The 27,628-nt window shown below is 38.4% G+C and overlaps 1 protein-coding gene across 1 annotated transcript in view; it reads left to right on the plus strand.

Moving 5' to 3' along the window:
• The window catches only part of MALRD1 (MAM and LDL receptor class A domain containing 1), a 543,727-nt gene that overhangs the window by 19,274 nt on the left and 496,825 nt on the right, over window positions 1–27,628 (plus strand). Inside the window, 3 exon segments of the mRNA XM_087815868.1 lie at window positions 14,638–14,729; window positions 14,818–14,979; window positions 26,247–26,343. Of these exon segments, the coding sequence (XP_087671994.1) occupies window positions 14,638–14,729; window positions 14,818–14,979; window positions 26,247–26,343 (351 nt within the window).

Here is a 27,628-nt window from a genome sequence, read left to right on the forward strand (position 1 = left end):
TTTGGAATTCTCTGTGCTTCCTGAACTTGTATGTCGATATCCTTCACCAAGTTAGAGAAGTTTTCTGTTATTATTTTTTCAAATAGGTTTTTAATTTCTTGATCTGTCTCTTTTCATCCCAGCACCCCCACGATGTGAATGTTGGTACACTTGAAATTGCCCCAGAGGCTCCATATACTATCTTCAGTTTTGGATTCTTTTTCCTTTTTCTCTTCTGGTTGGGTGTTTTTTGCTTCCTTATATTCCAAACCACTGATTTGATTCTCAGCTTCATCTACTCTACTGTTGTTTCCTTGTAAATGATCCTTCATTTCAGTTAGCTTGGGTGTGCCTGAAAGTTGGGTGGGGGAAGGCCTCAGGAATCACCAGGGAAGGGCAAACAGTGTGAGCCAGGTTGATGGAGTCAGATATGGCACCTATCTGCTGGTTCTGTGGGTGGTGGGTTCATCAAAGGAACAATGGCCTCTGCCAGCATTTCCATCTGGGAGAAAGCTGCCCCTTCAGCTCTCACCCTGATGCTGGACAAATCAGTTCCTCCTCATATGTCTCTGGTGCCGTTCAAGTTGCTGCCCCAGCATTGGAGCTCTGAGGGAGTGAGTCTTAGTAAGTCTGTGTGTGAGCCCTTTAGTAGGAACTGCCTGGGACTCCAGCAGCCCTTCGTCTGGTTTTTACAGCCCGAAGTTATGGGAACTTCTCTTCCTGGCACTAGAACCATGGTTTGGGGGGCCTGGTGTGGGGCTGGGACCCCCTCCTCCTCAGGGGGATCTCTGCAGCCTTGATATGCCTCCTGATTTGTATCTTCCACATCTGGGTATGGGACCAGCCCATTCCACTTCTCTTCCTCTCCTACCAGTCTTAATGTAGTTTCTTCTTTAATTCCCTAGTTGTAAGACTTCCATTCAGTCAGATCTCAGGAGATTCTGAATAATGGCTGTTCTGTAGTTTAGTTATAATATTGATGCAGTTGTGGGAGGGGACAAGTACCACATTTACCTATGCCACCATCTTGATGATGGCATAGGTCTTGCAGGTTTTTTAAAAATATGTTTTTATTGATTTTTAGAGAGAGAGGAAGGAATAGGGAGAGAGAGAAAGAGAGAGAGAGAGAGAGAGAGAGAGAAACATTGATGAAAAACATTGATCAGCTGCCTCTTGCATGTCCCCTACTGGGATCAAGCCCAGGCACATGCCCTGACCAGGAATCAAACCAGCAACCTTTTGGTGCATGGGACAATGCCCAAGCAACTAAGCCACAGTGGCCAGGGCTTGCAGTGTTTTTGTGCATTTGATATTAAGGAGGGGACTAAGGAAGATCTGGAAAGCATTTTTTAGAATAACACAATTACTTATAATACAGGTAGAAATTTTAAAAGTGCTATGATGTTAGTCTGAGCAAATTCCGACACTGAAAAGGAGTGGGGCATTTGAGAAAAGGCTTGAAAGCTGAATGGTATTTCAATGTACAGTGAAGTGAAAGAAAATACATTTCTAATGGAAAGGATGGCATAAGGAGCATACAGAGATACTTAGTTCTCAGGTAATTATATTGTAGTCTGCTATGATTAGAGATACTGTCTTGGGAAGTGAGGATAAGGCAGAAAGTGTATTCAGGAATGTCAAGAACTATGCTGCCCTGGTAGTTCAATTGGTTAAAATGCCATTCTGATATGCCAACGTTGTGTTTTCAATTCCCGGTCAGGGCACATACAGCAATCTACCAATGAATGCGTAAGTAAGTGGAACAACAAATTGATCTCTCCTCCTGTCTCTCTCTCTCTCTCAAAAAAAGAAAAAAAAATATTACCAAAAGGATATTGATGTTAGTCATCAGTACCATGTCTTTTCCTTCCCGCCCCCCTACCCAAACTCCTTCACAGTTGACAATTCTAATTCTGCTACTGTCCAACCAGGCAGCAGAAATGAGAGACATTGATGGATGTGGCAGTGGCTGAGGAGTTGCATAAAGAATTTCAAGGGCACACACATTTGGCACTTAATGATTCATTCTGCCTGAAGTAGAATTTTGCAGAAAGCTTTAGTTTCTTCCACAAACTCTTTGATTGTCAAGCTAGTAATATCAAGGTCCTTGATATGTGCCTGCGTGAGTGCACATTTTAAATGAGTAAGCTACATGAGTTTTTCATAATTCCTCAACAACCTCTATGCCTATTTTTGATTGTATAATATAATATGTTTATTTTCCAATTTCTTTTATTTCAGATTCAGAGAAATACATCAGTCAGGGAATCAGAGTTGACAACTTAGATATTATTTGAATTAACTGATATGACATCAATGAAATTTCTCTACATAATATAACTAGTCAAGCTGTCAAATACCTTAAAGTAAATAATAAATATTATTTATTTGACTAGAGCTAAACTATATTCTATAATTTCTTTGTAGAAATGTTTTCCTATGTACAGTTTGCTTTCCTTTTGGCAGGAATTTTATCTTTACAGGCAGATGGCTTATTTATTTGTTAAATTTTTATGGGTACATATTTTTTAAATTAATCCAGCCACAAGTGAAAAAATTCAGACTCAACAGAAATACACAAAATCAAATATTAGTATCCTGAAGTAAATACAATACAAATTTCAAGGAATCTATCTTTTGAACCATAACCATATTGTCAGTAGACTGCGATTCTGTTGAATGAAAGTGGGTGGAAAATGTTACCAATTAAAGTGACAGAGTAGGTTTCCATTCTCTGCATACCAATGTTCTCTGCCATCTGTAATTAGCAGTCACTTTGATTCAATATGTCCTACAACTGAATTTGTCAAGGAAGAACTTACAGGCGCTCAACTACTTCAGGCTTTATAGACTTTGGTTAACACCTTAAAACACAGCAAATGGAACAAGAGAACCACATTCGTGCCTACCTAATTGTGGTAGGGAAAATTTTAAAGATGTGTCCCCTCCCCCAAGATTCCCATTCCCAGGTTATTCAATCAAACACTAATCTGTGTAAGAACTTCGTATATGTAATTAAAGTTATTAATGAGGTAACCTTAAAATAGGAAGGTTATCCTGAATAGTTTGAGTGGCCCCAATGCAATCACATGGCTCCTTGGGATCTTATATATACAAGATCATGTCATTTGTAAATAGAGATAGTTTTACTTTCTGTTTCCATTCTGGATGCTTTTTATTTAGTTTCCTTGTATAACTGCCTGCCTAGAAACTCCAATGCAATGTTGAGTAGAAATGGCAGTAGCACATGTCCTTATTTTATTCCTGTTAGGAGATTATTCAATCTTTTATGTTAGTTATGATGTGAGCTGAGGGCTTTTGGTAGATGTCATTTATCAGGTAAGTATGTTGGCTTCTGTTGCTATTATGTTGAGGGTTTTTATTATGAGAGAGTGTTAGACTTTGTCAGATGTGTTTTCTGTAGCTGTCAAGATGATCAGGTGGTTTTTGGCCTTTACTTGCTCAGGTTACAGTGATTGGTTTTCAATGTTGAACCAACTTTGCATTCTCAGTATAAATTCTACGTGGTCATGGAGACTAATCCTTTTTATATCTTGCTTAATGAGGCTTTCTAGTATTTTGTTTAGAATTTTCACATTTATATTTATCATGGACATTGATTTGTCCCTTTCTTTTCTGGTGATGTGTTTGGTTTTGGAATCAAGGCAATAGAGGCCTCAGAGAATGAGTTGGGAAGTGTCCACTCCTAATTTGTGAGTGTTGGTGTTAATTCTTCTTTAAATATTTTGTAGCATTGACTAGTTATCCTTTGAGAATTTCTTGTTGAAAGCTTTTCTATTACTGATTCATTCCTTTTACTTGTTATAGTTTATTCAGATTTGTATCTATTCTTTTTTAAAACATTTTTTTAAATTTTTTATTCACAGTTGACACACAATATTATATTAGTTTCAGGTTTACCACATAATGATTGGACATCTATATAACTTATAAAGTAATTACCCCCAATAAATCCAGTACATCTGACATCATAGTTATTACAATATTATTGACTATATTCCCTATGCTATACTTTACATCCCCATGACTATTTTATAACTATCAATTTGTACTTTCTTTTTAATCCTCACCTGATGTTATGTTTTATTTATTTTTAGAGAAAGAAGAAGGGAGAGAGAGATTGATGTGAAAGAAACAATTGGTTGCCTCTGGTATGCATCCCAACTGGGGATTGAACCTCCAACCTGAGTATGTGCTCTGACTGGAAATTGAACCAGCAACCTTTTGGTGTATGGGAGGACACTCCAACTCAGTTACTTGGCCAATGCCCAATTTGTACTTCTTAATTCCTTCCCCTTTTTCACCCAGTCCCCCAACCTCCCACCCATCTGGCAACCTTCAAAATGTCCTCTGTATCTATGAGTTTCTTTCTGTTTTGTTTGTTGATTTGTTTTCTTTTTTAGATTCCACATATAAGTAAAATCATCTGGCATTTGTGTTTTTCTGCCTGACTTACTTCACTCAGCACAATGTCCTCTAGGTCTACCCATATTGTTGCTGAAAGCAAGATGCTATTCTTTTTTAAGGCTGAGGCATATTTTATTGTATATATGTACCATTTCTTCTTTATCCATTTAGCTATTGATGGACACTTAGGTTACTTTTATATCTTTGCTATTGTAAATAATGCTGTAATGAACATATAGATACATATGTCTTTTTTAATTAGTGTTTTGAGTTTCTTTGGATAAGTAATCAGAAAAAGAATTTTTTGTCTCTTGTTATAGGCTTTGATTTAAAGTCTGTTCTTTCTGTATAAATATTGCCACCTTGGCGTTTTTGTTTGGTTGCTTCCATTTTCATGAAATATCTTTTTCCATCCCTTTACTTTCAGTCTGTGTATATCTTTTGATCTGAAGTGAGTCTCTTGTAGACAGGATATGCAAGGTTCCTGTTTTGTTATCCATTCAGTCACCGTATGTCTTTTGATTGGAGCATTTAATCCATTTACACATAAAGTAATTATTGCTAGATATGTAGTTATTGACATTTTATTATTCATATATATTCTTCTTCTTTTTAAAGAAGTCCCATTAACATTTCTTGTGATACTGACTTGATGGTGATGAACTTCTTTAACTTTTTCTTGTCTGGAAAACTCTTTATCTGTTCTTTGAGTCTAAATGATAGCTTTGCTGTGTAGCATAATCTTGGTTGTAGGCACTTGCTTTCCATCACTTTAAATATTTCATGCCACTCCCTTCTGGCCTGCAAGGTTCCTGTTGAGAAGTCAGCTGACAGTCTTATGGGAGCTCCCTTGAAAAGAGAACTGCTTTTCTCTTGCTGCTTTTAAGACTCTCTCTTTGTCTTTAAGAGTTTACATTTTAATTATGATGTGTCTTGGTGTGGCCCCCTTTAGGTTCATCTTTGGGACTTTCTGGACTTCCTGGACTTGTATGTAGATTAGGGAAGTTTTTCATCATTATTTCTTCAAATAGGTTTTAATCCCTTGCTCTCTCTCTCCTCCTTCTGGTATCCTTATAATGCAAATGTTGGTATGCTTGATGTTTTCCCAGTGGCTTCTTAAAATATCCTAATTTTTTGGATACCTTTTTCTTTTTGCTGTTTTGATTGAGCATTTTCTGCTACCTTATCTTGAAATCGCTTATCCAGTCCTCTGCTTCATCTAATCTACTGTTGATTTCTTCTAATGTAGTCTTTATTTCAGCTTTTGTATACTTTATTTCCTACAGGTTCTTTTTATGGTTTCTATGTCTGTTTTTATGCAGTTGAAATTGTCACTAAGTTCCCTGAGCATCTTTATAATCATTGTCTTGAATTCTTTATCAGGGGGATTGCTTACCTTCATTTCATTTAGTTATTTTTCTAGAGATTTCTCCTGTTCTTTCACTTGGGGCATATTTCTTTGTCTTTCCATTTTGGCTGACTCTCTGTATTTGGCTCTATGTATTAGGTAGAGCTGTTACATCTCCCTGTATTGGTAGAGTGGCCTTATGTAGTAGGTATCCTGTGGGGCCCAATGGTGCAGTCTCTCTAGTCACCTGAGTTATATGCTCCAGATGTTCTCCTTGTGTGGGTTGTGTGTACTCTTCTGTTGTAGTTGAGCCTTGATTGTTCTTGGCATTTCAATGGGAGGCATTCACCCTCAGGATGATTGGTTGTGGGTTCTGGTCATGACTATAGTGGAGGAGCTGCTATGCAGGGGCAGACCCTACGAGCAAGATTCACTTTAGTAGGGCTCTGGTACCTGCTGAGTCTGTCCTTTGAGTGTGTCATTTGTAGAGGTGGTTGGATGGTTCTCTGGTATTATCTGAAGTTGACCACTGAGTTTGTTGGTTCTGGGGACTCTTTGGAGGTGCAGGCCAACGTCAGCTGCTGTGTGTGTCCTTTGTGGGGCCACCTGAGCTATAAAGTGAACTGCAGGTAGTTGCCACCTGTTTTTGGCTTGGAGGTGCCTGGGGGTGTGGGTAGCTGCAAACTGAGACTGGCTGCAACTAGTGCTGGGCGTAGGGTCACTTAGCATAAGATATGGAGTATGCTGAGGCCAGATGCTGCTTTTGGGGTTTGTCAACCTGTGAGAGATTTTAAGAAAGTCAACAGCATAAGCCAAGACAAGTCATTTGTATGGAACTATTACTGAGGGCAAAAATGTTACTGGGAACAGCTTGGGTGAACCTGCAAGTTGGCTGGGACAGGTATTAAGGAATCACCAGGGCAAGGCAAACAGTGTTAGCCAGGTTGATGGAGACTCAGATGAGATGCCTGCTTGCACCTGCAAGAGAAGGGCTCAGCAAAGGAACAATGACCTCTGCCAGCATTTTTTCCTGGGAAAAGGCTGCCCCTTTAGCTCTCACCCTGAAGCCAGAGGAATCAGTTCCTTCCTATATGTCACTGGCACCAATCAAGCTGCTGCATCAGCACTAGAGGTCACAATGAGTAGCCTGAGTAATTATGTGCAGGACTTTTAAGAGGAATACCTGGGACTCCAGCACCCCTTGATCTCACTCAGCCACAATTTCCACTGGTTTTCACAGCCAGAAATTATGGGGACTTTTCTTTCTGGCACTGGAACCCTGTGCTGGGGATCCTGGTGTGCTGCTGGGACTCCTCAATCCTCATGGGGGACCTCCATAACTGAGGTAGTCTTCCTGATTATTAACCAGGTCTCACATGTGGTGTGAGACCAGCCCATTCTGCAAATTCCCCCCTCCTACTAGTTTTAATGTGACTTCTGTATATCTTCTGTTATAGGACTTCAGATCATTCTCAGTGATGGTTGTTCTGTAGGTTAGTTGTAATTTTGAAGTAGTCATGAGAGGAGGTAATTACGGCATTTACCTACTCTGTTATCTTCACCAGAAGCCCTCTATCTCTTTTGATTAGCTTGGTCCCGAGTCAATTTTTTTAAAATTTACTGGGGTGACATTGCTTAATAAGACCTGAATCAATTTTTGTGTCTTTTGAGTAATTTTTTCATATTAAGGTTATCTGATTTGTTAGCTTGCAATAGTTGATAATTATTTTCTTATACTCCTTGCTGTTAGTTGGCTTTTCTTCTAGCTTTGTAAAGTGTAAAGTAAGATTGTAAATTTTATTTTTTTAATGAATTAATGAGGTGATATTGGTTAATAAAATTATGTAGGTTTAAGGTGTACAATTCTATAATATATCATCTGTATATTGTACTGTGTGTTCATCACCCCAAGTCAAATCTCCTTTGATCACCATTTATCCCACTTTTACCCTCTACTACCTTCCCCAACCTGCCTTTCCCTCTGATATTCACCATACCGTTGTCTGTCTATGAGGAATTTTTCTGTTGTTGTTGGTTTAATCCCTTCACCTTTTTCAACCAGTCCCCCAAATCCTCCCTTCTGATAGCTGTCAGTTTGTTCTCTGTATCTATGAGTCTGTTCCTATTTTGTTCGTGAGTTTCTTTTGTTTATTAGATTCTATGTATAAGTGAAATCATATGGTACTTGTCTTTCTCTGAATGGCTTATTTCACTTAGCATAATACTTTCCAGGTACATCCATGCTGTCACAAAAGGTAATATTTTCTTCTTTTTTTGTGGTTGAGTAGTATTCCATTTTGTATGTGTACCACAGCTTTTTTATCTACTCATCTACTGATGGGCACTTGGGATGCTTCCAGATCTTGGCTATTGTAAATAATGCTGCAATAAACATAGGGATGCATGGTGTCCCTTTTTTGATTCATGCTAAGAGCCATCATTGTTTTTGCATCATCAGTGCAAGTGTCAACATAGTAAAAAAGGCAAACAACATATTAGTATTATTGGTTATTTAGGAATGTGTTATTTAATTTCAACATATTTACCAATTTCCCATACTTCTTCCTGCTAGTAACTCAAAACACTCTATTGTGGCTGTAGAATATACTTTTAAGATTCACATTCACTTAAACGTATTGAGATTTATTTTAGGGTCTAAAATGTGGTATTTCCTGGAGAATATTCTGTGTGTACTATAGAAGCATATATATTTTACTGTTGTTGGATGGAGTGTTTTAAATATGTCTATTAGTTGTAAATGGTTTATAGTGGTTTGTTTTTAGTTTCCTTATTGATCTTCTAATTGCTCTATCCATTCTTGTAAGTGGGGTATTTAAGATTCCAACTATTATTGTTGAATTGTGTATTTTCAGTTTGATTCTATTAGCTTTTGTTTCATATATTTTGGGGCTCTGTTTTTAGGTGCATATATGTTTATAATTGTTATATTTTCTTGATGGGTTGATTCTTTTTTCATTATAAGTGTCCTTATTTGTCTCTAAAACAATTATTTTGTGTTAAAATATTTTTTCCCCCTTGGATTTCTAGCTCTCTTTTTTATTATTTATTGTATGTTATGTTTTTTATCTTTTTATTTTCTATGAGATTTCTACAAGAGACATACTTTATGAGTGGATCATATTTTTATATAATATGCCAGCCTCAAACTTTTGATTGAAGACATTATACATTTACACACAACAAAATTACAAATGAGATAGGATTTGCACCTGCTATCTGCTATATGTTTTGTTTGTCTTACGTCTTTCTTGTTTTCTTTTATTTAAATCCTCACTTGGGGATGTTTTTCATTGATTTATTTTTTAATTTTACTTTTTATTTTTTAGAGAGAAAAAAGGAGAGAGAGATAAAGAAACATCAATTGAGAGAGAAATATCAATCAGTTGCCTCCTGTATGCTCCCTGACTGGGAATCGAACTCATAAACCCTTTGGAGTACAGGACTACATTTCAACTGAGCCACCTTGCCAGGGCAATTTTTGATTTGTTTTGTGCTACATAGATATTTTCTAGTGTATCATAGTAATTCACTTTTTCCACTAAATATTTTTGAACTATTTTTTAGTGGCTGCCTTGGGGATTAAAACAATCTAGGTTGGATTAATACCATTTATTAATAGTTGCCTTTTGTGGTACTTGTCTTTCTCTGACTGGCTTATTTCACTTAGCATAATATTCTCCAGTTCCCTCCATCCTGTCCCAAAAGATAAGAGATCCTTCTTTTTTACAGCTGCATAATATTCCATGGTGTAAATGTACCATAGCTTTTTATCCGCTTAGTTCTCTAGAAGTATTTTTGTAAATTTAGGTGCTCCTATATTGGGTGCATATATGTTTATCAGAGTTATATGCTCTTGTTGGATTGATCCTTTTAGTATTATGTAATGACCTTTCTTGTCTCTCATAATGGTCTTCATTTTGAAGTTTATTTTGTCCGATGTGAATATTGTTACCCAAGCTTTTTTTTTTTCATTTCCATTTGCATGGAAAATTTTTTCCCATTCCTTCACTCTCATCCTGTGTATGTCTTTTGTAGACAGCATATATTTGGGTCATGTTTTCTTATCCATTTAGACACCCTATGTTTTTTTATTGGAGCATTTAATCCATTTACATTTAAAGTTATTATTTAAAGATACTTATCTATTGCCATTTTAATTCTTCATGCCTAGGTCTCTATTTCTACTTCTAATTACAGCAGTCCCTTTAACATTTCCTGCAATGCTGGTTTGGTGGTGATAAACTCCTTTAGCCCCCCCTTTTTTTTTTGTCTGGGAAGCTCTTTATTTCGCCACCTATCTTGAATGATAGTCTTGCTGGATGGATTAGTCTTGGTTTCAGATCCTTGTTTTGCATTACCTTGAATACTTCATGCCATTCCCTTCTGGCCTGTAAAGTTTCTGATGAGAAGTCAGCTGACAGCCTTATGGGAGCTCCTTTGTAAGACATAGATTGCTTTTCGCTTGCTGCCTTTAAGATTCTCTCTTTGTCTTGAATTCTTGACATTTTATTTATGATGTGTCCAGGCATGGGCCTCTTTGGATTCTTCTTGCTTGGAACTTTGCACCTCCTGAACTTGTGTGACGTTTTTCTTCACCAGGTTAGGGAAGTTTTCTGCCATCATTTCTTCAAACAAGTTCTCTAACCCTTGCTTACTTTCAACCTCTTCTGTCACTCCTATAATGAGAATATTGTTACATTTCATGTTGTCCCACAGCTCCCTTAAACTGTCCTGTTTTTTAATTGTTTTTTCTTTTTGGGTCTTTGATTAAGTGATAGTTTTCTACCCTGTCTTCTGATTTGCTGCTCTGACCCTCACCTTCCTTTAATCTGCTATTTATTCCTTCCAATGTATTCTTTATTTCTGCTATGTCATTCTTCATTTCTTTAATAGTTTCCATATCTTTTTTCATGCTGTTGAGCATCCTCACAATCAGTATTCTGAACTCTATATCTGATAGATTGCTTATCTCCATTTCATTTAGCTTTTTCTGGAGACTTCTATTGTTCTTTCATTTGGGGGTTGTTGGTTTTTTGTCTCCCCATTTTGGCTGCCTGTTTGGGTTTGTTTCTATGTATTCCATAGGCCTGCTACAACTCTTGGTCTTTTTGGAGGGTCTCTGGTGCTGGCCAATGTCATATGCAGTTTGTGATTGGCCTTCAGTACCCTCTTTGGAGCTATCAACACCCCTCAGCTTGGGGTCCCCTCTGCTGGGTCTGGGTACAGTTGGACAGAGTCAAGATGCACACCAAAGTCTGCTTTTCCAGAAGCAAATCAGGCAAAGACTCAAAGCACTCTGAAGTCTGCTTCTGCCTGAAGGCTGATTAATCTGATTCTCTTAATGAGCCTCAGGCTGTAGAACATCTCCAGGTAGGGTGAGAGATTTTCTAGCAGGGTGGGGCAATTGCTTCCCTGTCCCCAGGCAAAAGCAGCAAATTGCCTGTAAAAGATGTCCTCTGCAGTATGAGGGAATGACTCAGGACAGGAATCCAGAGGGGTGTCTTCTGATCTCAATCTCCAGAGCCCACAACCCTAGATTCTCCTCACATAGCTTCAGTCCACTCTGCCCTCCCTCTGCTGGAGCCCAAGGTGAGTGGCTGCACATGAAACTTTGCGGGTTAGCTCTTTAAGAGGGTGCCTGCAGTTCTAGCCTTCTCTCCCTGGCAGACAGAAACCCTGCAGCTTTACCCAGCCAGTTGTTATGTGGGCACCTTTCTCAGCTCTAGTGCTCTTGGCTGGGAAGCCCAGCCTGAGGTTTAGACCCCGGAGTCCTCAGTGGGAATCCCCAACAGCTTAGATATCCCTCTGGGCCTTCAGCTGTGGCCTGTGGGAGCTCAGTCAGTCCTCTTGCACCTCCGCACTTCCTTCCAGTCTCCATGTGGTCTCTTCTTTAGGTCTTTGCTTATGAGGGTGCTCTCCAGCTTGTCTTCAGTTGCAGTTGATTATTGAGGATCTTTTTTCTATATTTTAGTTGTAATTCCAGTTTAGTCCTAGGAGAGTGTCAGTGTTGCTTCCACTCAGTCTGCTACCAGGTTAATCTCTCCATATTAATACCAACTTAATTGCAATAGCATATGAACATATTTGTCCAATCAAGCTCCATTCTCCCCACCTTTATGCTGTTACTGCCAGAAACTATATCTTTATATATTGAGTACTTATTAATACTGAATTAGAATTTTGATTTTTATCAATCATCATAACCAACGATGATTAGTTGTTAACATTTATAATTTCTCTTTGCTGACATTCTCTATATGAATAGAGAAAAGGAGTTTGTATCTAAGACTATTATTTCTTCTCTGTTATCAGAACTGAGGCATATTTCTGTCGTAGATGAACACCTTTCCCATTCCAAAAGTTTTGACATCTTAACCTTTGTTTCAGGCCTTGGACTTTGTCATGGCGATCCATTCCCGCAGCCTGATTTTTTGGAAAATGTTCTTAAGAACTGATATTTTTTCACTGCTAAAATACTCAATTTTTTGAGTTTCTTTGAGCCAGTCTGTTACTCTGTAGCATGCAATAGGATTTATGTTTCTCCTGCTCACAATCATTCCCATTAATCACTTAGAACTTGGGAAATGGAGGAAACACAAGGTTGCCAATTAATAGTTGAAGAAAGCAAGACTGAAAATTCTACCTTCTCTTTCTTGAGGATCAAAGTTGGTGGAATTCACTACTATAGTTATTGGATTTGGCCTCAAGACTTGATTCATGGTTTTTGTTGCTTTTATATTTTATATACTTTCTTTTTTGGTCATTAATCTTGGTTATGTTGGATTTTACTCCAACAGCTACCCAGCAACTAAGAAAAAATATTTTTGAACTCCCTTTAACATAAACATTTATGATTATAAGCAAAATCATTTATGTTTCTTGTAATTTTAATATTTAACACTTTGTCACAAGTTTATTTAAAGTATGTTTTGAAGATATTCTATGCAATTGCTTTTATGGAGGTAGGGTTAAAATGGGAATTTATGTATCATATAAACAAACAATGGGTATATTAGAGATTAATAGTAGACATATGATGATGACAATGATACACGTGTGATATGATATTACTAAGCTCCTTCAAAGAGTAAGAGGGGTGTGTTGAGAGAACATTGGGTACAGTTTTTTGTTATCAGCTTCACAGTCTCTTCTTGATGGTTAGAGCCAGTAATAGGAAGGGTGTCAAATGAAGAAATGGGCATGTGGGAAAAGTTTATGCTGCCAAGGATCTGCTTCTTTTTTTTATATTTATAGAAGTGATGACTAAAGCTTTAGTCATCTATAAGATGGTATTTTTCTCTAAAGAACATCTCCATCTGCAATTAAAGAAATTCTACACTCATACTATATGGAATAAGATAAAATTGTGAGTGCATTTAAAAATATGTCTGTTATTATCACTAAGTTGGAATTAAAGGTGGAAAACAGATACTGCTATTGGGTGCATTTTGAACACTTTTTTTTTTTTTTGACAAAATACAGAATAATTTAGTGTCATAACACATAACAAATGTCATAGTTTATATTTATAAAACACCCTACTTATTTACAGAACTTATTATTTATTGCAAATTCTACTCTATTATTTATTATCATAACGCGGAAAATCTGATTTTTGACCAAACTTTTTAAATTAAATATGATTAATTTAAGTAATTTTCTTGACAAATGAAAGTAATTTTTCCTGTATATTCATGAATGCTTTTTAGTAGCTGAATATTTATAAACAATAATTTAGGGCCTGTTGAATACTATTATCATTTGCATTGCTAATAATATTATTTAAACCTAAAACAATATATTCATATGGCTCTTTATGCTTATTTAATTAATCACTTGCTTAACATTTGCTTTACCTGCTGAATATGAAGTAGGAGCAAACTAATGATAGCCCACTTGTATCACCATGATACCATATCTTCATCTAAATTATATTTATATAATAATTCCAGGGAGTGCATTCTCAGAACAATTTTCTGTTATTGCTGGGATTTCAATTATGCATCTGATTGTATCTATAAGTAATCATTAATGCCATTGCTTTCTACTTAATTAGGGTACAATTTTGGAATAAGTCTAGGGAAACAAGTTTTTAAAGTTTCATAATTTAACTATTCTTTCAATGATGTGACTATTAAATTTGATTTCCAGCTCAGCTTTAAAATACCACTGAATAACTTGGGTAGATGTATCATCATGATCATCATCAACATCATTTCTTCATTCTTTTTGACAAATAGTGGCACATCAAATAGAGTAGCAATAAATAATGGCTCCCAGATTACATACTATAACCTTGTCAAGCATTGCAGGAAACCTTTGAAAGCCCAGGAAATGTTCTACATTTATTGTATAGGCTTTTAAACAGTAACTGGCATAGTCTATACTGCAGCATACAGGACAGTATCAGGGCTCAGTAGTGTTTTCCATAATCCTGGGAAAAACTGGGACTGTTTAATTCAATTCTTTCTGGAGAAAATCACAGCAAACAATGATCTCCTTTGAATTCATCACTGAATTGCTTATTTTGGTGGGCAGACCTAAGATGATGTTTTCTCTGGATACCATCTCTGCAGAGTTATAACTTTCTACGTTATATAAGATAAATCAGGTTGCGGACTGTAGCCCATAATTGTGCTAAAGGGAATATAATCACAAGTAGTTATTTCAATGGGGAATATAATGAAGTAAAAATATCAGTCAGACCATTTTCAAAAGCAAATGGTGTGGTTAAATGTTTCATTCTTGGGAGAAAAATATATTGATCCAATGTGGATATAAGCCTGAATTACTGCCTGGTGTGTTAGCTAGGTTTTCCAGTGATTACCCTGAATCTAAATGCTGACTCCTGTTTCTAATAGCTCACTTTCTCTCATTGGCCTCCAAAGTGGACTCTCCTTCAAACTTAAGAAGCCGAGTTTTTCTCCCGACAAATAACCTGCATGCTTGTCAGGTATTTGAAAGCACACAGCATTTTCAAAACTTTTCATATTTAGGAACTTCTTTGTTATAATTGTTTGTATGTTAATTATTTTTCACAGGTTACATTTTATTACTTCTCCAGCCATGTTAGTGGCAAATTAACAGCTGGCCTTCAGACTATGTGTGGTGGGCCTGTCCAATCTTTATGGCAAAACACAGCTGGGCCCCAAAATCGGTGGGAGAGAAACATCCTCAAAATCCAGTGCTCCCAGAAATTTCAGGTATGGGTGTTATATTTTCTAACTATGTTTTTGAAGGGAAGATGATAGGATACAGATTTTAATACCAGGAGAATTAAACGTGGGATGGCTAACTGTCCCTGTTGGCAGGACTGAGTGATTTGCCAGGGCTTGCAAGAGTTGAAACCAAATAGTCCCAGGAAATTGGGTTGTCTCCTATCCCCAAAATACACGTAAAAAAGGCTTTGGATTTATGTATCAAAACTGAGGTTGAGTGAAGGAAACAAGATGGTGGTGTAGGTAATAGCTCCACCCGCCGCCTCCCGCAGCCACATCAAAATTACAACTGAAATACAGAACTACCATCACTCAGAGCCTCCTGAAATCTGGCTGAACAGAAGCCCTACAACTAGGGAGCTGATGAAGCACTGAAACCGGTAGGAGGGGGGGAGATGCGGGCGGATCCGGGCTGAATCACAGAGATGCGCCCAGGGGCCCATACCTGGTGCTGCAGTTGTAACCTGGGAGGGAATCTCGGCGGTGGGGGTTTCCGGGAGGAGTGAGGGGTCGCAACCCCACAGCAGGCCCCCAGCCTAGGGCTCCAGGGCCGGGAAGAAATGTCCCTACAGCTTTGGGCTGTGAAACCAGCGGGGACTATGGCTGAGGGTTGCGGAGGCTGTGCGAGCCCCAGCAGCTCCTCTCAAAGGGACCCCGCACGGACTCAGATGCACTCCCTCTGAGCCCCAGTGCCGGGCAGCAGCTTGAAAGGAACCTGGGACACTTGGGGAGGAACTAACCTGCCTGAAATCTGGGTGAGAGCTGGAGGGGCAGCTTTCTCCCAGGCAGAAGAGCTGGCAGAGGCCATTGCTCCTTGGAGAGTCCTCCCCGCACAGAGCTGGCAGGCAGGTGCCATGTTTGAATCGCCAGCACCTGACTCACCCCTCTGGCCCCGCCCATGATTCCCGGAGGCCCTGCCCCTCCCCACCTGCAGCTCATCCAGGCCATTTCCAGGGGCTTTTCTGTACAAGTGTCCTCTTGAGCCTCATGCTTAGGACTTTCCTAAAAATCTCTCAAACAAGCAGCAGCATGTCCCATATGGCTTGATAAGTGGTCTCAGGCCTGGCATTAGTGGCAGCCTGCATTAGCTCATAGCTTGGCCTCTCCTGGACATCTCTAAGCCAGCACAAGAAGCAGCCAACTGCGGTTTGCTGTGTAGCTCATGCTGGGTGGCCCTGGGCAAGGCACTGGCAAAGGCTGACTTTGAACCTCCTGAGAGGCCCCAGAGACAGTGCACCTGGTGGTCAGACTCGACCACACTGGGTTACAACCCTACCACATCCACAAATGACACACTCAAGGGGCACACTTGGTGAACACCAAAGCCCCACTGAAGTAAATCCTGCTCCATAGGGGTGTCTCCAGCACAGCAGCTCTTTGGCTATAGCTGCAGCTGGTCCTCACAGTTGATTGGTCTGGGGGTCAGTTCCTCCCAGTGATGCCAACAGCAACCAAGGCTCAACTACAACAGGACAGTACACACAGCCCACACAGGGGAGCACCTAGAAGGCCCATCTCAGGTGACTGGGGAGGCTGAGCCACTGGACCCTACAGGACACCTACTACACAAAGCCACTCTACAAATTCCAAGAGACATAGCAGCTCTACCTAATACATAGAAACAAACACCAGGAAGCAGGCAAAGAAACATGTCACAAAGGAAAGAACAGAAGAAATCTCTAGAAAAGGAACTAAATGAAATAGATCCAAGCAGACTAACATATACAGAGTTCAGAATAATGGTTATAAGGATGCCCAAGGGTATTAGTAAGAGTATGACAAAAATAATTGAAAAAATTGATACTACACAAACGGAAATGAAGAATAATTTACAGGGAATCAGCAGTAGAGTAGAGGATGCTGAGAATCAGATCAGCAATTTGGAACATGAAGAAACAAAAAACACCCAACCAGAAGAGCAAAAAGCAAAAAGAATCCAGAAATATGAAGATAGCATAAGCAGTTTCTGGGACAACTTCAAGAGGCCCAACATTCGTATTATTGGGGTGCCAGAAGGGGAAGAAAGAGACCAAGGAATTGAAAACCTATTTGAAAAAATAATGACAGAAAACTTCCCCTTCCTGGGGAAAGAAATCGACTTACAAGTCCAGGAAGCACAGAGGGTCCCAAACAAGAGGACCCCAAAGAGGCCCACAGCAAGACACATCATAATTAAAATGCCAAAAGTTAAAGACAAAAAGAGAAGCTTAAAAGCAGCAAGAGAAAAGCGGTTAGTTACCTACAAGGGAGCACCCATACACTGTCAGCTGATTTCTCAATCGAAACTTTGCAAGCCAGAAGGGAGTGGCAAGAAATATTCAAAGTGATGAAAAGCATGGAACTACAACCAAGACTACCAGCAAAGCTATCATTTAGAATTGAAGGTCAGTAAAGAGCTTCTCAGACAAGGAAAAGCTAAAAGAGTTCATCACCACCGGACCACCACTACAGGAAATGTTGAAGGGTCTTCTTTAACAAGAAGCTAATGAACAAAAGAATCTGATGAACTAAATAGATCCTGAGACACTGACACATGTAACAGACGATCATATTTCAGAGGGAAGAGGGAAGGAGGGTGGAGGGTGGGAAGAGATTAACCAAAGAAGTTTATGCATATATGCATAACCCATGGACACAAACAACCATGGGGTGAAGGCCTGGGTAGGGGCTGGGAGCGAGGTGGAGGGGGTCAATTGGGGGGAAAAATGGGACACCTGTAATACTTTCAACAGTCAAGATAAATTAAAAAACAAAACATAACAAAACACTGAAGTTGATATGTATTGATATATTGATATATTAATAAAATATGACCACCTAATTCTCTTAACTTCTTGAATTCCTCTCATTTTCTTTTTTATTTCTCTTACTATTCCATTGTCCTCTTTCTTTTCATTTCTATTCTTTAGAGTCACTTCCCCTTCAGACTTTTCTCATGCTTTTGAGTGAACAGGGTTGTGTTGAGTAATGAGGAAATAGACTGATTTAAATATTAATTCCAAGTGAAATGAAATAATTGTCATATTCATTTCATGGTTAAACTCGTTATACAATGCAGCCTTTATTTTCCAAAATAATTTTGATAATTAAAGCCAAAGCAAGCCTATGAAAGATAAACATATTTATGTAGTCTAATAAAACTTATGTATGCTGGAAATTATAATCTAATGATTATTACAGGGGTTCTTGAAAAAGTATTGCATATTTTAACATTCGGGACAGTCAAGCAAAATTTTCCAGTTAAAAGAGGATCTTAAAGCATTTTATTCTGAATGAATTTGCTTTTTAAACCTGATTTGTGAGACAATTTAGCCCAAGTAGGTTTCCTTTATCATTTTTATTAGAATAGTGTAATATAATCAATTTTATAATTTTGATAAGGAGTACAAAATCATCTGACACGTGGTGAATTTAGCACTTACTTAAATATAGGACTTGGATTAAATTTTAAATTCAGCTATTTTGAATGGCTAAGAGGAAAGACAGGAGAATGAGGAGTATCTCTATTATAAAAATTGATTTATCAGATATAAGAATGACATGTTTTCTTAATTGAGCTGTCATAAAATCACAGTAGTTTGGAGTTTTCAGGCTTTTGTAAGCTAAAGGGAGATTCGAAGAAAATAAAAGAAAAACACTTAGTAGATGGTTAAATGACACCTGGACAGATAGAACTTAAGTTAAGTGGTATGGCTGGAAACATAATTCTTTCCTTTTGAGCCTTTGCACTCTATTGAAATCAAATATCAGTGTGTGTTGGGAGGGTATCTTAAGGTATCAGGCATTTAAGTCCTTCTATGAATGACTGATTCATTTATTTATCAAAGACTTATTTAGGGTACTTGGGATGCTCTAGGTGGTATTTAGGGAATATTCCCAGCTCCATATTAATGGAAAAATATTTTCCCCCCCAGGTCTATTGAGGTAGAATTGACATATAACATTATGTACATTTAAGGGTACAAGGTGGTGATTTGATACACGTGTATACTGTGGAATGATTACCAAAACAAAGTTAGTTAACACATCCATCATTTCACATAATTATGGTTTTTGGGTTTTTGTTGTTGTTGTTGTGTGGTGAAGACATTTAAGATCTACTCTCTCAGCAACTTTCAAGTATATATTACAGTTTTATTAGCTATATTACCATGTCTGCATATTCGATCCCAGAACTTATTCACTGTGTAACTGGAAGTTAGTTTCCTTTGGCCAACATTTCCCTGTTTCCTTCACACCACAGCCCTTGGCAACTACCATTCTACTCTTTTTAAAAAATATATTATTTTTTTAAATTGAATTTATTGGAGTGACACTAGTTCACAAAACCATCGGCACACAGCATTGTGCACCCATTGCCCAAAGCAAAGTCTCTTTCCATCCCCACTTGCTCTACTCTTTTTTTTCTATGAGTTTGGCTTTTTTAGATTATACATATAAGTGAGATTATATAGTATTTGCCTTTCTTTGTATGACTTATTTCACGTAGTATAGTACCATCTAGGTCCATCCACATTGTTGTAAATGGTGGGATTTCCTCTTTTTTTCTGAATTATTTCTTTGAATGTATACACAACATCTTCTTTATTCACTTACCCATCCACAGACACTTGAGTTGTTTCCATGTCCTAGCTATTGTGAATATTGCTGCAGATATGGGAGTACAGATATCTCTTTGAGATAGTGATTTCATTTCATTTGAGTATATACTCAAAAGTGGGATTGCTGGATCATATAGCAGCTCTATTTTTCATTTTTTAAAGAACCTCCATACTGTTTTCCATAGTGACTGCACCAATTTACGTTCTCACCAACACTGCATAAGGGTTTCCCATTCTCCACATCCTCGCCAACACGTTCTCTCTTGTTTTTTTGATAACAGCCATTCTAACATGTGAGAAGTGTATTTCATTTTGGTTTTGATTTGCATTTTCCTAATGATCGGTGATGCTGATTACCTTTTCACGTACCTCCGGGCAATGTGTACAAATGTCTATTCAGTTCCTCTGACCATATTATTTGTTTCTTTTTCTGTTGAATTGTATGAGTTCCTGACATATTTTGGATATTAATCCCTTACTGATATATGGTTAACAAAGAGAAGATTTTTGACAGGCATGGGAATGAAACACAATGTGTTCCCTGATCTGGTGTGCAGAATGAGGACCCAGACACCAATAATGTATTTAATTTGTTGTGGATGTTCAAGTGTCATTAACTGCTAGAAGTTTCTAGTTTATTTCTTACACCTCTCTTCGTAATCTCCTGGGCCTCTCTGTCTTTTCTCTATAACAACAAAAGCAGTAATACAGAGCCAAGAGTGCTTTTGAGGGGATTGAGTCACATTGACTAGATGCTGCAGGGTGAGCCTGCTGAAGTCTCTCTGTCTGCATGCTTGTATAAATTTTAATGACTGAGATGGGAATCTTGTCTATGTACAAACTTTATGTGTTTACACATCTTTTTCAACTTTAAAACAGAATTTATAGTAAAAAAGCCTTAAACTATCTTTTTATGTAAAACTATTTTTAGGTCAGGGTCTTTACTAGTAGAGCAACAGATCTGATGTTGGGCAGAGTAAGAACCTGCTGGATTTTGTAGGTTAAACCTTTTTTAAAAAATATGTTTTTTATTGCTTTCATAGAGAGGAAGTGAGAGGGAGAGAGAGAAACATCAATGATGAGAGAGAGTCATTGATCAGCTGCCTCCTTCACACCACCTACTGGGGATGGAGCCTAAAACCCAGGGAATGTGCCCTGACTTGGAATCGAACCGTTACCTCCTGGTTCATAGGTTGACACTCAGCCACTGAGCCACACCAGCGGGGCATGTAGGGTAAATCTTCTAAAATAGCTTTCTTGTTTTTCTCAGCTGTCCATTCCCAAAGGGCACATTGTGTGGGTAGATGATAAAATATGTGTAGTAGCTAAATATAAAACTTGGAACTCCCAATTATATCATCCCAGTGCAGTTCAGCTGTATCCGAGGCAGGGGGATTATTCATCCGAGTGCTTTAAAATGCAGCAGTAGCTTCATCCAAAGCAGACACACAGGTGCAGTGTATTAATTTGTTTCCCAATATACTTTGTTGCTGATATGAAAACAGTGCTTCTACCTTATAGGCTTTGTAAAAATTAAGAAACTATAGGACTCTGTTGGGATCTTTGGCTACATCAATCTTTAAGGTTGCCGGTATGCCTTAGCTCTCTCCTGTCAGCAAGTGAGCAGATGTTGGTTTACTTCTGCTCAGCTGGACCGCAGTGCTGTGCTTGTGACAGGCCTGCCACCATCCAGTAGCTCAGTCCTGAATTGCTTTAGTGAGAGGCTTGTTTGAGGGCATTTTGTAATCAGCGTCTCCAGACAATATATGCTGCCTCATCAATTTACAAACCTCTGAGAATTATTCTGTTTTCACAGTTGCCTCTCCATGCAGCCTTTTGACAGTTTTAAAGCCATCCGTGCTTCCTTAGAAATATCTAAATAGGAGATTTTAGTCCCATCTGGACCCTGGCTTAGCATACGTTTCTAAGAAACCCGCAGGATTATGGGGACTTTATCACCTTCTTCTGTGAAGTATTGGGCCCAACCCTTAAGAAAACTGAAGCATGTTCAATCTGAGGGATACTGCTGCATAAACAAAGAATGGTGTCCCTGCGTTTAGTCAACAAGGATGGCTGCATTTCAGTAAGTTCATGAAGATGTTTAAGGAGTAATGACAGCCACGGTTTATTGAGCATTTACTATGTATAAGGCGCTGCATTTAGTCCTTTGCGTATATTATCTTTTCAACCCTTCACAGCAACTCTCTGCAGTAAAACTATAATTTACTCTGTTGTCCATGTGAAGATGAGGAGCTTCAGCGAGTGGAATAGCCTGCTAAATTCCAACCAGTGTAGAAAGTAGGACAATTTGATTTCAGATCTCAGTCACTTAGTCACTGAGCCATGATGATTTTTTTGTCATGTTAAAGCATTATAAGGATTTATCAGGTGTAGAAAAAAACTTCCAATCCCCAGATTTGGTCAAATCTGTTGCATGAGACTCATTAGATATTCTTTTGTTTGCGGTGTTGGGTGAAACAGCATTATTATGCATTGCATGGTGCGGATTAACCACAGTCGCATTTTTCAAAATTGCAGACATAAGCAATTAATTGTACTACTGTCCTAACGTGTTCATGGAAGCAAAGAATAGAACAGTCACAACATAAAAGAGAAATTTAATCCCCAATTCAAGTGAAACCTTCCTTCATTCCCCACCCCCTTTTTTGTTCTTGGCTTTATGGGTAGAAAGGAATGAATACTATATTACTAAGTGTATCACTGACAATGGTTTTCGGGTTGAATGTTTGAATTCTTAAGCTAAATGAGCAGTCAGTGACTGAATTTTAAAAAGATATGGAAGCATTTTTAATATGCTATTATTTACTTGTCATTTATTTGATATTCCATTTAGAAATGCCACAGAATTTTCAGCAGCCTCCTATTCTGAAACAATAGATTTTACTAATACAGACAAAAGATAAGTTATTCATACAAATCAATATAAATTATCTTAATTTTTAAAATTCTACTCACAAAATTTTCAAAATTACAATCTAAGACATTTTACAATTTAATTCAAAAACATTTACTATGTGAACACATGATGGGGAAAAGATTAGTCATCTTTTTATGTTTCACATGTTTACTTGGGAAATAATGTTGAATGTATACTACTACTTAAGAAAACTCTAATACAATAAATATCATTATAAGATTTTCTGTTCATGGAGTTACTACTATAATCCAAGTGGGTTCATGTCCATTAGTAACCTACTGTCAAAGCTCCATCTAAGATTTGAATCAAGTAGCTGTAGTGCTGACCCCTTTACTCCCTTCACAGGCCATTTTCTCTTAAACTGTTTGGGGTGGAAGGAGTTTGTCTCATGTTCACTCTTGGCTCAGAGCAGGTCATACCTGACTTCTGTGATATTGCCAACTTCTAAATCCATTATCTATGTTGGGATCTGCTTTGATTTTGCCACTTCTTTTACTTTTTTTATTTCTCTTACAGTTAAAATGAGGTGGATGTTTGGGGGAAAAAATATCCTTTGCCCAAATTTTGGAGAAAGCAAGGAATGACAGACATCACATTCCAAAGAAATACAACTACTATACACCAATGCAGCCTCTGATCACAGGACCCGGCTTTTAAAAATCACCATGGGTCCCACTTTCTTACGTGATTCAACCCATCCCTCTTTTCAGGATCCCAGCCAAAATCTCTAGAAAATCTTTTTGTTGCAATATATTTAGCTAGATGATCTAGTTATGCCTGATGGATCTTGTGTTTCATAGCTACAAAGACCCATTAGTAAATTTCCCCACACTTAAAGAAATAGTTCTTTCCTTAAAAAAAATGTTTCCTCTTGCTGGATCAGTGGCTCAAATGGCAACCAATTTTCACACTAACTTTTCTTCAGTTATACCAAGTTAACAATAATTTAGTTACATCAATAAATATGTTATATGTATTACAAACTCTGATGAGGAGAGGGTTGAAGATAAGAAGGTCGTTTAAATGTAATTTACTTTATTAGATCATGTGTGAAGATAGAGGATTGGAAATAGGCATAAAAAGAAGAGAGGGCTTACTCGGTCTTGACTGACTGGGCACAAAGTGGTTCCAAAGGTCAGTTTGAAGTTTTGAGCATTGAAGAGTGTCAGTCTTCTGGTACCATCACAGGATAGGAGAGGGGCTCATCTCCCCCAGTTGCTAGTGGAAGTGGGGTTCTTGGGGCACCACTGGAATAAGTATTTCTGGAGGCCCCCACAGGAAGGTGAGATATGGTAGGAAGCTTTATTTCCATGGAATTACTGGGTTTCCAAAGTCCCATTTCCCTTTGTCCAGTCATAGAAGAAATGTAGCTGGGGTTTCAGTAAAGCTAAAATCTGAGCCAGTGTCCAGTTTCCTTTCCATGTTGGAGCTGGGTCCAGTCCAGCATCAGGCTAGCTTAGCTTGTGTTTCCCACTGCAGACCATTAGTGCATTGCGTGTGGGGTCCGTGTGGCTGTGGGCCACACAGATGAAAGCAAGGAAGCAGGAGCAAAAGAGCCCGAGTCATGAGCCAGAAGCAACAAGAGAGAGAATTCATTTGTTTAGGGGATTCTGTATTCCCAGATTTTTGTGGGCTTGCAGCGGCCACGCCCATTTTGGCTAACCATCTCTGTCCCCAGGTGTGATTGACCAGCAAGTACCTTCCCTATGTCACCCTGACTTTACTGGTCATGTGTCTATCTTCCCTGTGTGGTTCCCTGGGGAGTGCAAAGTTGCAGCTTCCTGGTGAAGCTGTCCAAATGACATGCTTATAATTTCTGGCCTTCCCTTTGTTCCTTTCCTATTATTAATAACTAGCTAATTACAATGATATCAGTACCATTGTCAGAGAATGAAGGTCAGGTGACAGGTCCAGTTTGAGGGGAAAGAACACTATGAATCAGAAGTGACTTCACATCTGAGTGAAAATGCCCAGCAGGCAGTGGAGATCGAGAGGGGAGCCCAGGAAAGAAGTTGACATTTGTGATGTAAATTTGTGTTTTATCAACCTAGGTGACAGTTGAAATCCTTAGGATGAATGGGTTTGGGGAAAGAGTGTGGAGAAAATTAAAGAGCTTGATGATTAGTTAATACCTATTTTTACTTATCTTTTGTTACCATAGGGGTGTGTAAGCTCAGCTCAGCAACAACTGGGGAATGTTTATGGAAAGGCTTTCAAGAAGAATAAAATATTAATCTGTAGAGAAGAGATTTTTTTCTGTAAACACACTATTCATATAATAGCTTAAATATTTTAATAAACCTATGTTATAATAGCTAACACATTTAAATACCAACTATGTACATGTGATAACTCACTTATCCTTGTATAAGCCTTATCACATAGGTAATAACTTATTTTTGTCAGTACCCTTTTACACAGAAGAAAACTGAGATACAGATATCTTGAGTAACTTCTCCAAGGTCATACCACTATTCAGTGGTATAGCTGGGACCTGAACCCATGTAGTCTGGTTCCAAATACACACTTTAATCACTCTGCTACACTGCCCTCATATAAAACCATCACTACACAACTACCTTTGACAGGCCTTTTCCAACATGGGCCTGCTTTGTTAGTAGTCACACGGTTATTCTGTTTCATGTGAAGAAAAGATGACTTTCTTGGGCTACTTACTGGCAAGTTGCTCAGTAGGGTATGGGAATTTCTCTTCATATTTTTAACAGACTTGCAGAGAGTGTCTGGTTTGATAGGAAATGTGTCAGTGCTTGGTGTTGTGCAGAAGCAAATGCATGCAGCACAGCAAAATGCTCTGCTGGTGTTGAAAGCATGCAGACCAGTTGTTAAGCTAAAAAGCAGTGCTGACTCTTTAAAATAATAAAATGTTTATATTATAAACAAGGCCAAACAATGAACACAAATTTAATGTATCCATGAATTAGGCCTCAAATGTCGGTGGTACTTTTAGTAAGGGTGGGATAATATACTTTACCAACACACCTATTTTCTATTGATTTAAGTAATTAGAAGACTGGAAAGTAGTTTCTTTCTCAATTTCTCAGATTTATTATACCTACGTATTTTCACTTGGTGCGGACTTGGGTGACTGCACATCACAGTATCACATTCAGTCATTTAAAAAATAAGTCACTGAACAACCATTTCTGGTCAATGTCCCAAGCTATGCTTAGCCCATGGCAGAAAATGTGCAGGAGGATAGCACAAGGACATCCAAGGCAAGACTGTGAGTAAAATTTAGAAAACCAGAAGTGGAAATGGGGCAAAGTTGCAAAATGCCAAGAACCAGAGTTCACGATGGAGCCTGGGTACAAAAGCTGGTAAATACTAAATAGCATGAACACATGGGAACCAAACACAGGAGATGAATATAGGGCAGAAGCCAGGTGAATATTGTATCATTTCACAAACATGTCACCCAGCCTATGCTGGACATCTGAGATACAGAAATGACTACATTTTCCCGTCCTTGAGCGTTTATACTTTGATCTCTTTCTACTTGGAATTCTCATGGTCACCCAAGTGCTTCTAGGAAGTGACATGTTTCTTATTTGTAGGCTCTGTACTTTAAGAATTTGAGATAGTGATGTTCTTTGCTTTGTATTTTTGTTTTGTTTTGTTTTTCTCGTGTACGTTGTTTCCCCCTCCCCAGTTCTTTTAAAACTTTGCAAATCACTTTATTTCATTTCATGTAGGTTGTTTTTCAAGGTCAAATGATTTCAACTCATGAGCGGGATGAAGTCATAGCTATTGATGATATATCTTTCAGTTCAGGCTGCCTGCCTGCAAATGGTAAGAACTTTCTCTCATTTTGATCCTCACTGTGTATAATCAATTCAGTGCAATTTAAATTTTATAATGACTTTGATCCACTCTTTATTTTTGCCTGATGTTTTAGAGTGTCCTGTTTTCCATTGTGCTAACACACTGCACCACAAGGACTAGATCTATGCTAGAAGCGAATAAAGGCTGTTCTTCGCTGACTCTGATGCTATAAAGAGTTGAAGGGGATAATTTAGTTTCATACTTGAAACCTTGTAGCAATGTTTACAGTGGCTAGTTAAATCTTACCAAGAGAACTCTGTGCCTTCTAGCAGAGAAAGCTGGCCCCCACAGACTTGAAACTGAGTTCTTGCAGAGTTGATGTGATCATTCCAGTCAGAGACAGAAATGTAGAGAGAGATCAGTTATTACCTATTTTCTATTTAAGAAACAACTACATTGATAAACCACATATATCAGATCTAAAAAAATGATCCATATTGGCCCCTTAATTATATAACTGAATAATATTCAATTCCCCATTCACATAGTTATCAATAGAAAGGTTCAATGTTAAAATTTAATTTGGTAATATAGTCTAGTAATCGAAGGAAGTGGTCTTCTTATGGAGAAAGTGAGTGTTCAGATAAGGTCACACAGTGTGTTCTTTAAAGGTGAGTGTGCAGGGAGTTTTGTATTTTGTTTTTCAAACATAGCATTGAGGGATTGTCTTAACTTTTGGGAAGAAAACATGAGCAGGTGGATGAATAATGGACAGAAATGCTAAAGCATGATGGGATAGGATTGACGTTTGGATGGAGTTGCATTTTGCAAATGGTAGAATGTGAATGATGCTAAAATTATATAACATTAGATTTCCAAATGAGGCTCTTCCATCCAATTCAGGCACTATCATGATAGACTAAACCTAGGTAATCATCAGAATTACATGGAGGAGTGATTGGTTCTGGGCTTCGCTCCAGACCTGCTAGAGGGGAATCACTGAGGATGGGCCTGCGTTTTAGGTAATGTTCTCAGGACATTTTTTGTGCAGCCTGCCAATTGCAGGTTTCAGAACAGAACTGGTATTTGGGATGCCGTTCTCATGTTGGTTACTGAACTTGGCAATGACTGCCCTGGGTCAGAGTACATCTGTCTGGTATCAGAGGTTTCAGTCTCATGCAGTCCTGGCGATGATGGCAGGGAGGGGAGCATCAGAGACACTAGGCAGAGCCAATGCAGCATGTTCTGTTTATCTCCATCAGAACATCCTACTCCAGTGGAGGGGAGAGTTAGAAATGTGGTTGGATGCAAG

This window comes from Miniopterus natalensis, chromosome 1 (genome assembly GCF_054644295.1).
Source record: "Miniopterus natalensis isolate mMinNat1 chromosome 1, mMinNat1.hap1, whole genome shotgun sequence".
NCBI lineage: Eukaryota > Metazoa > Chordata > Mammalia > Chiroptera > Miniopteridae > Miniopterus > Miniopterus natalensis.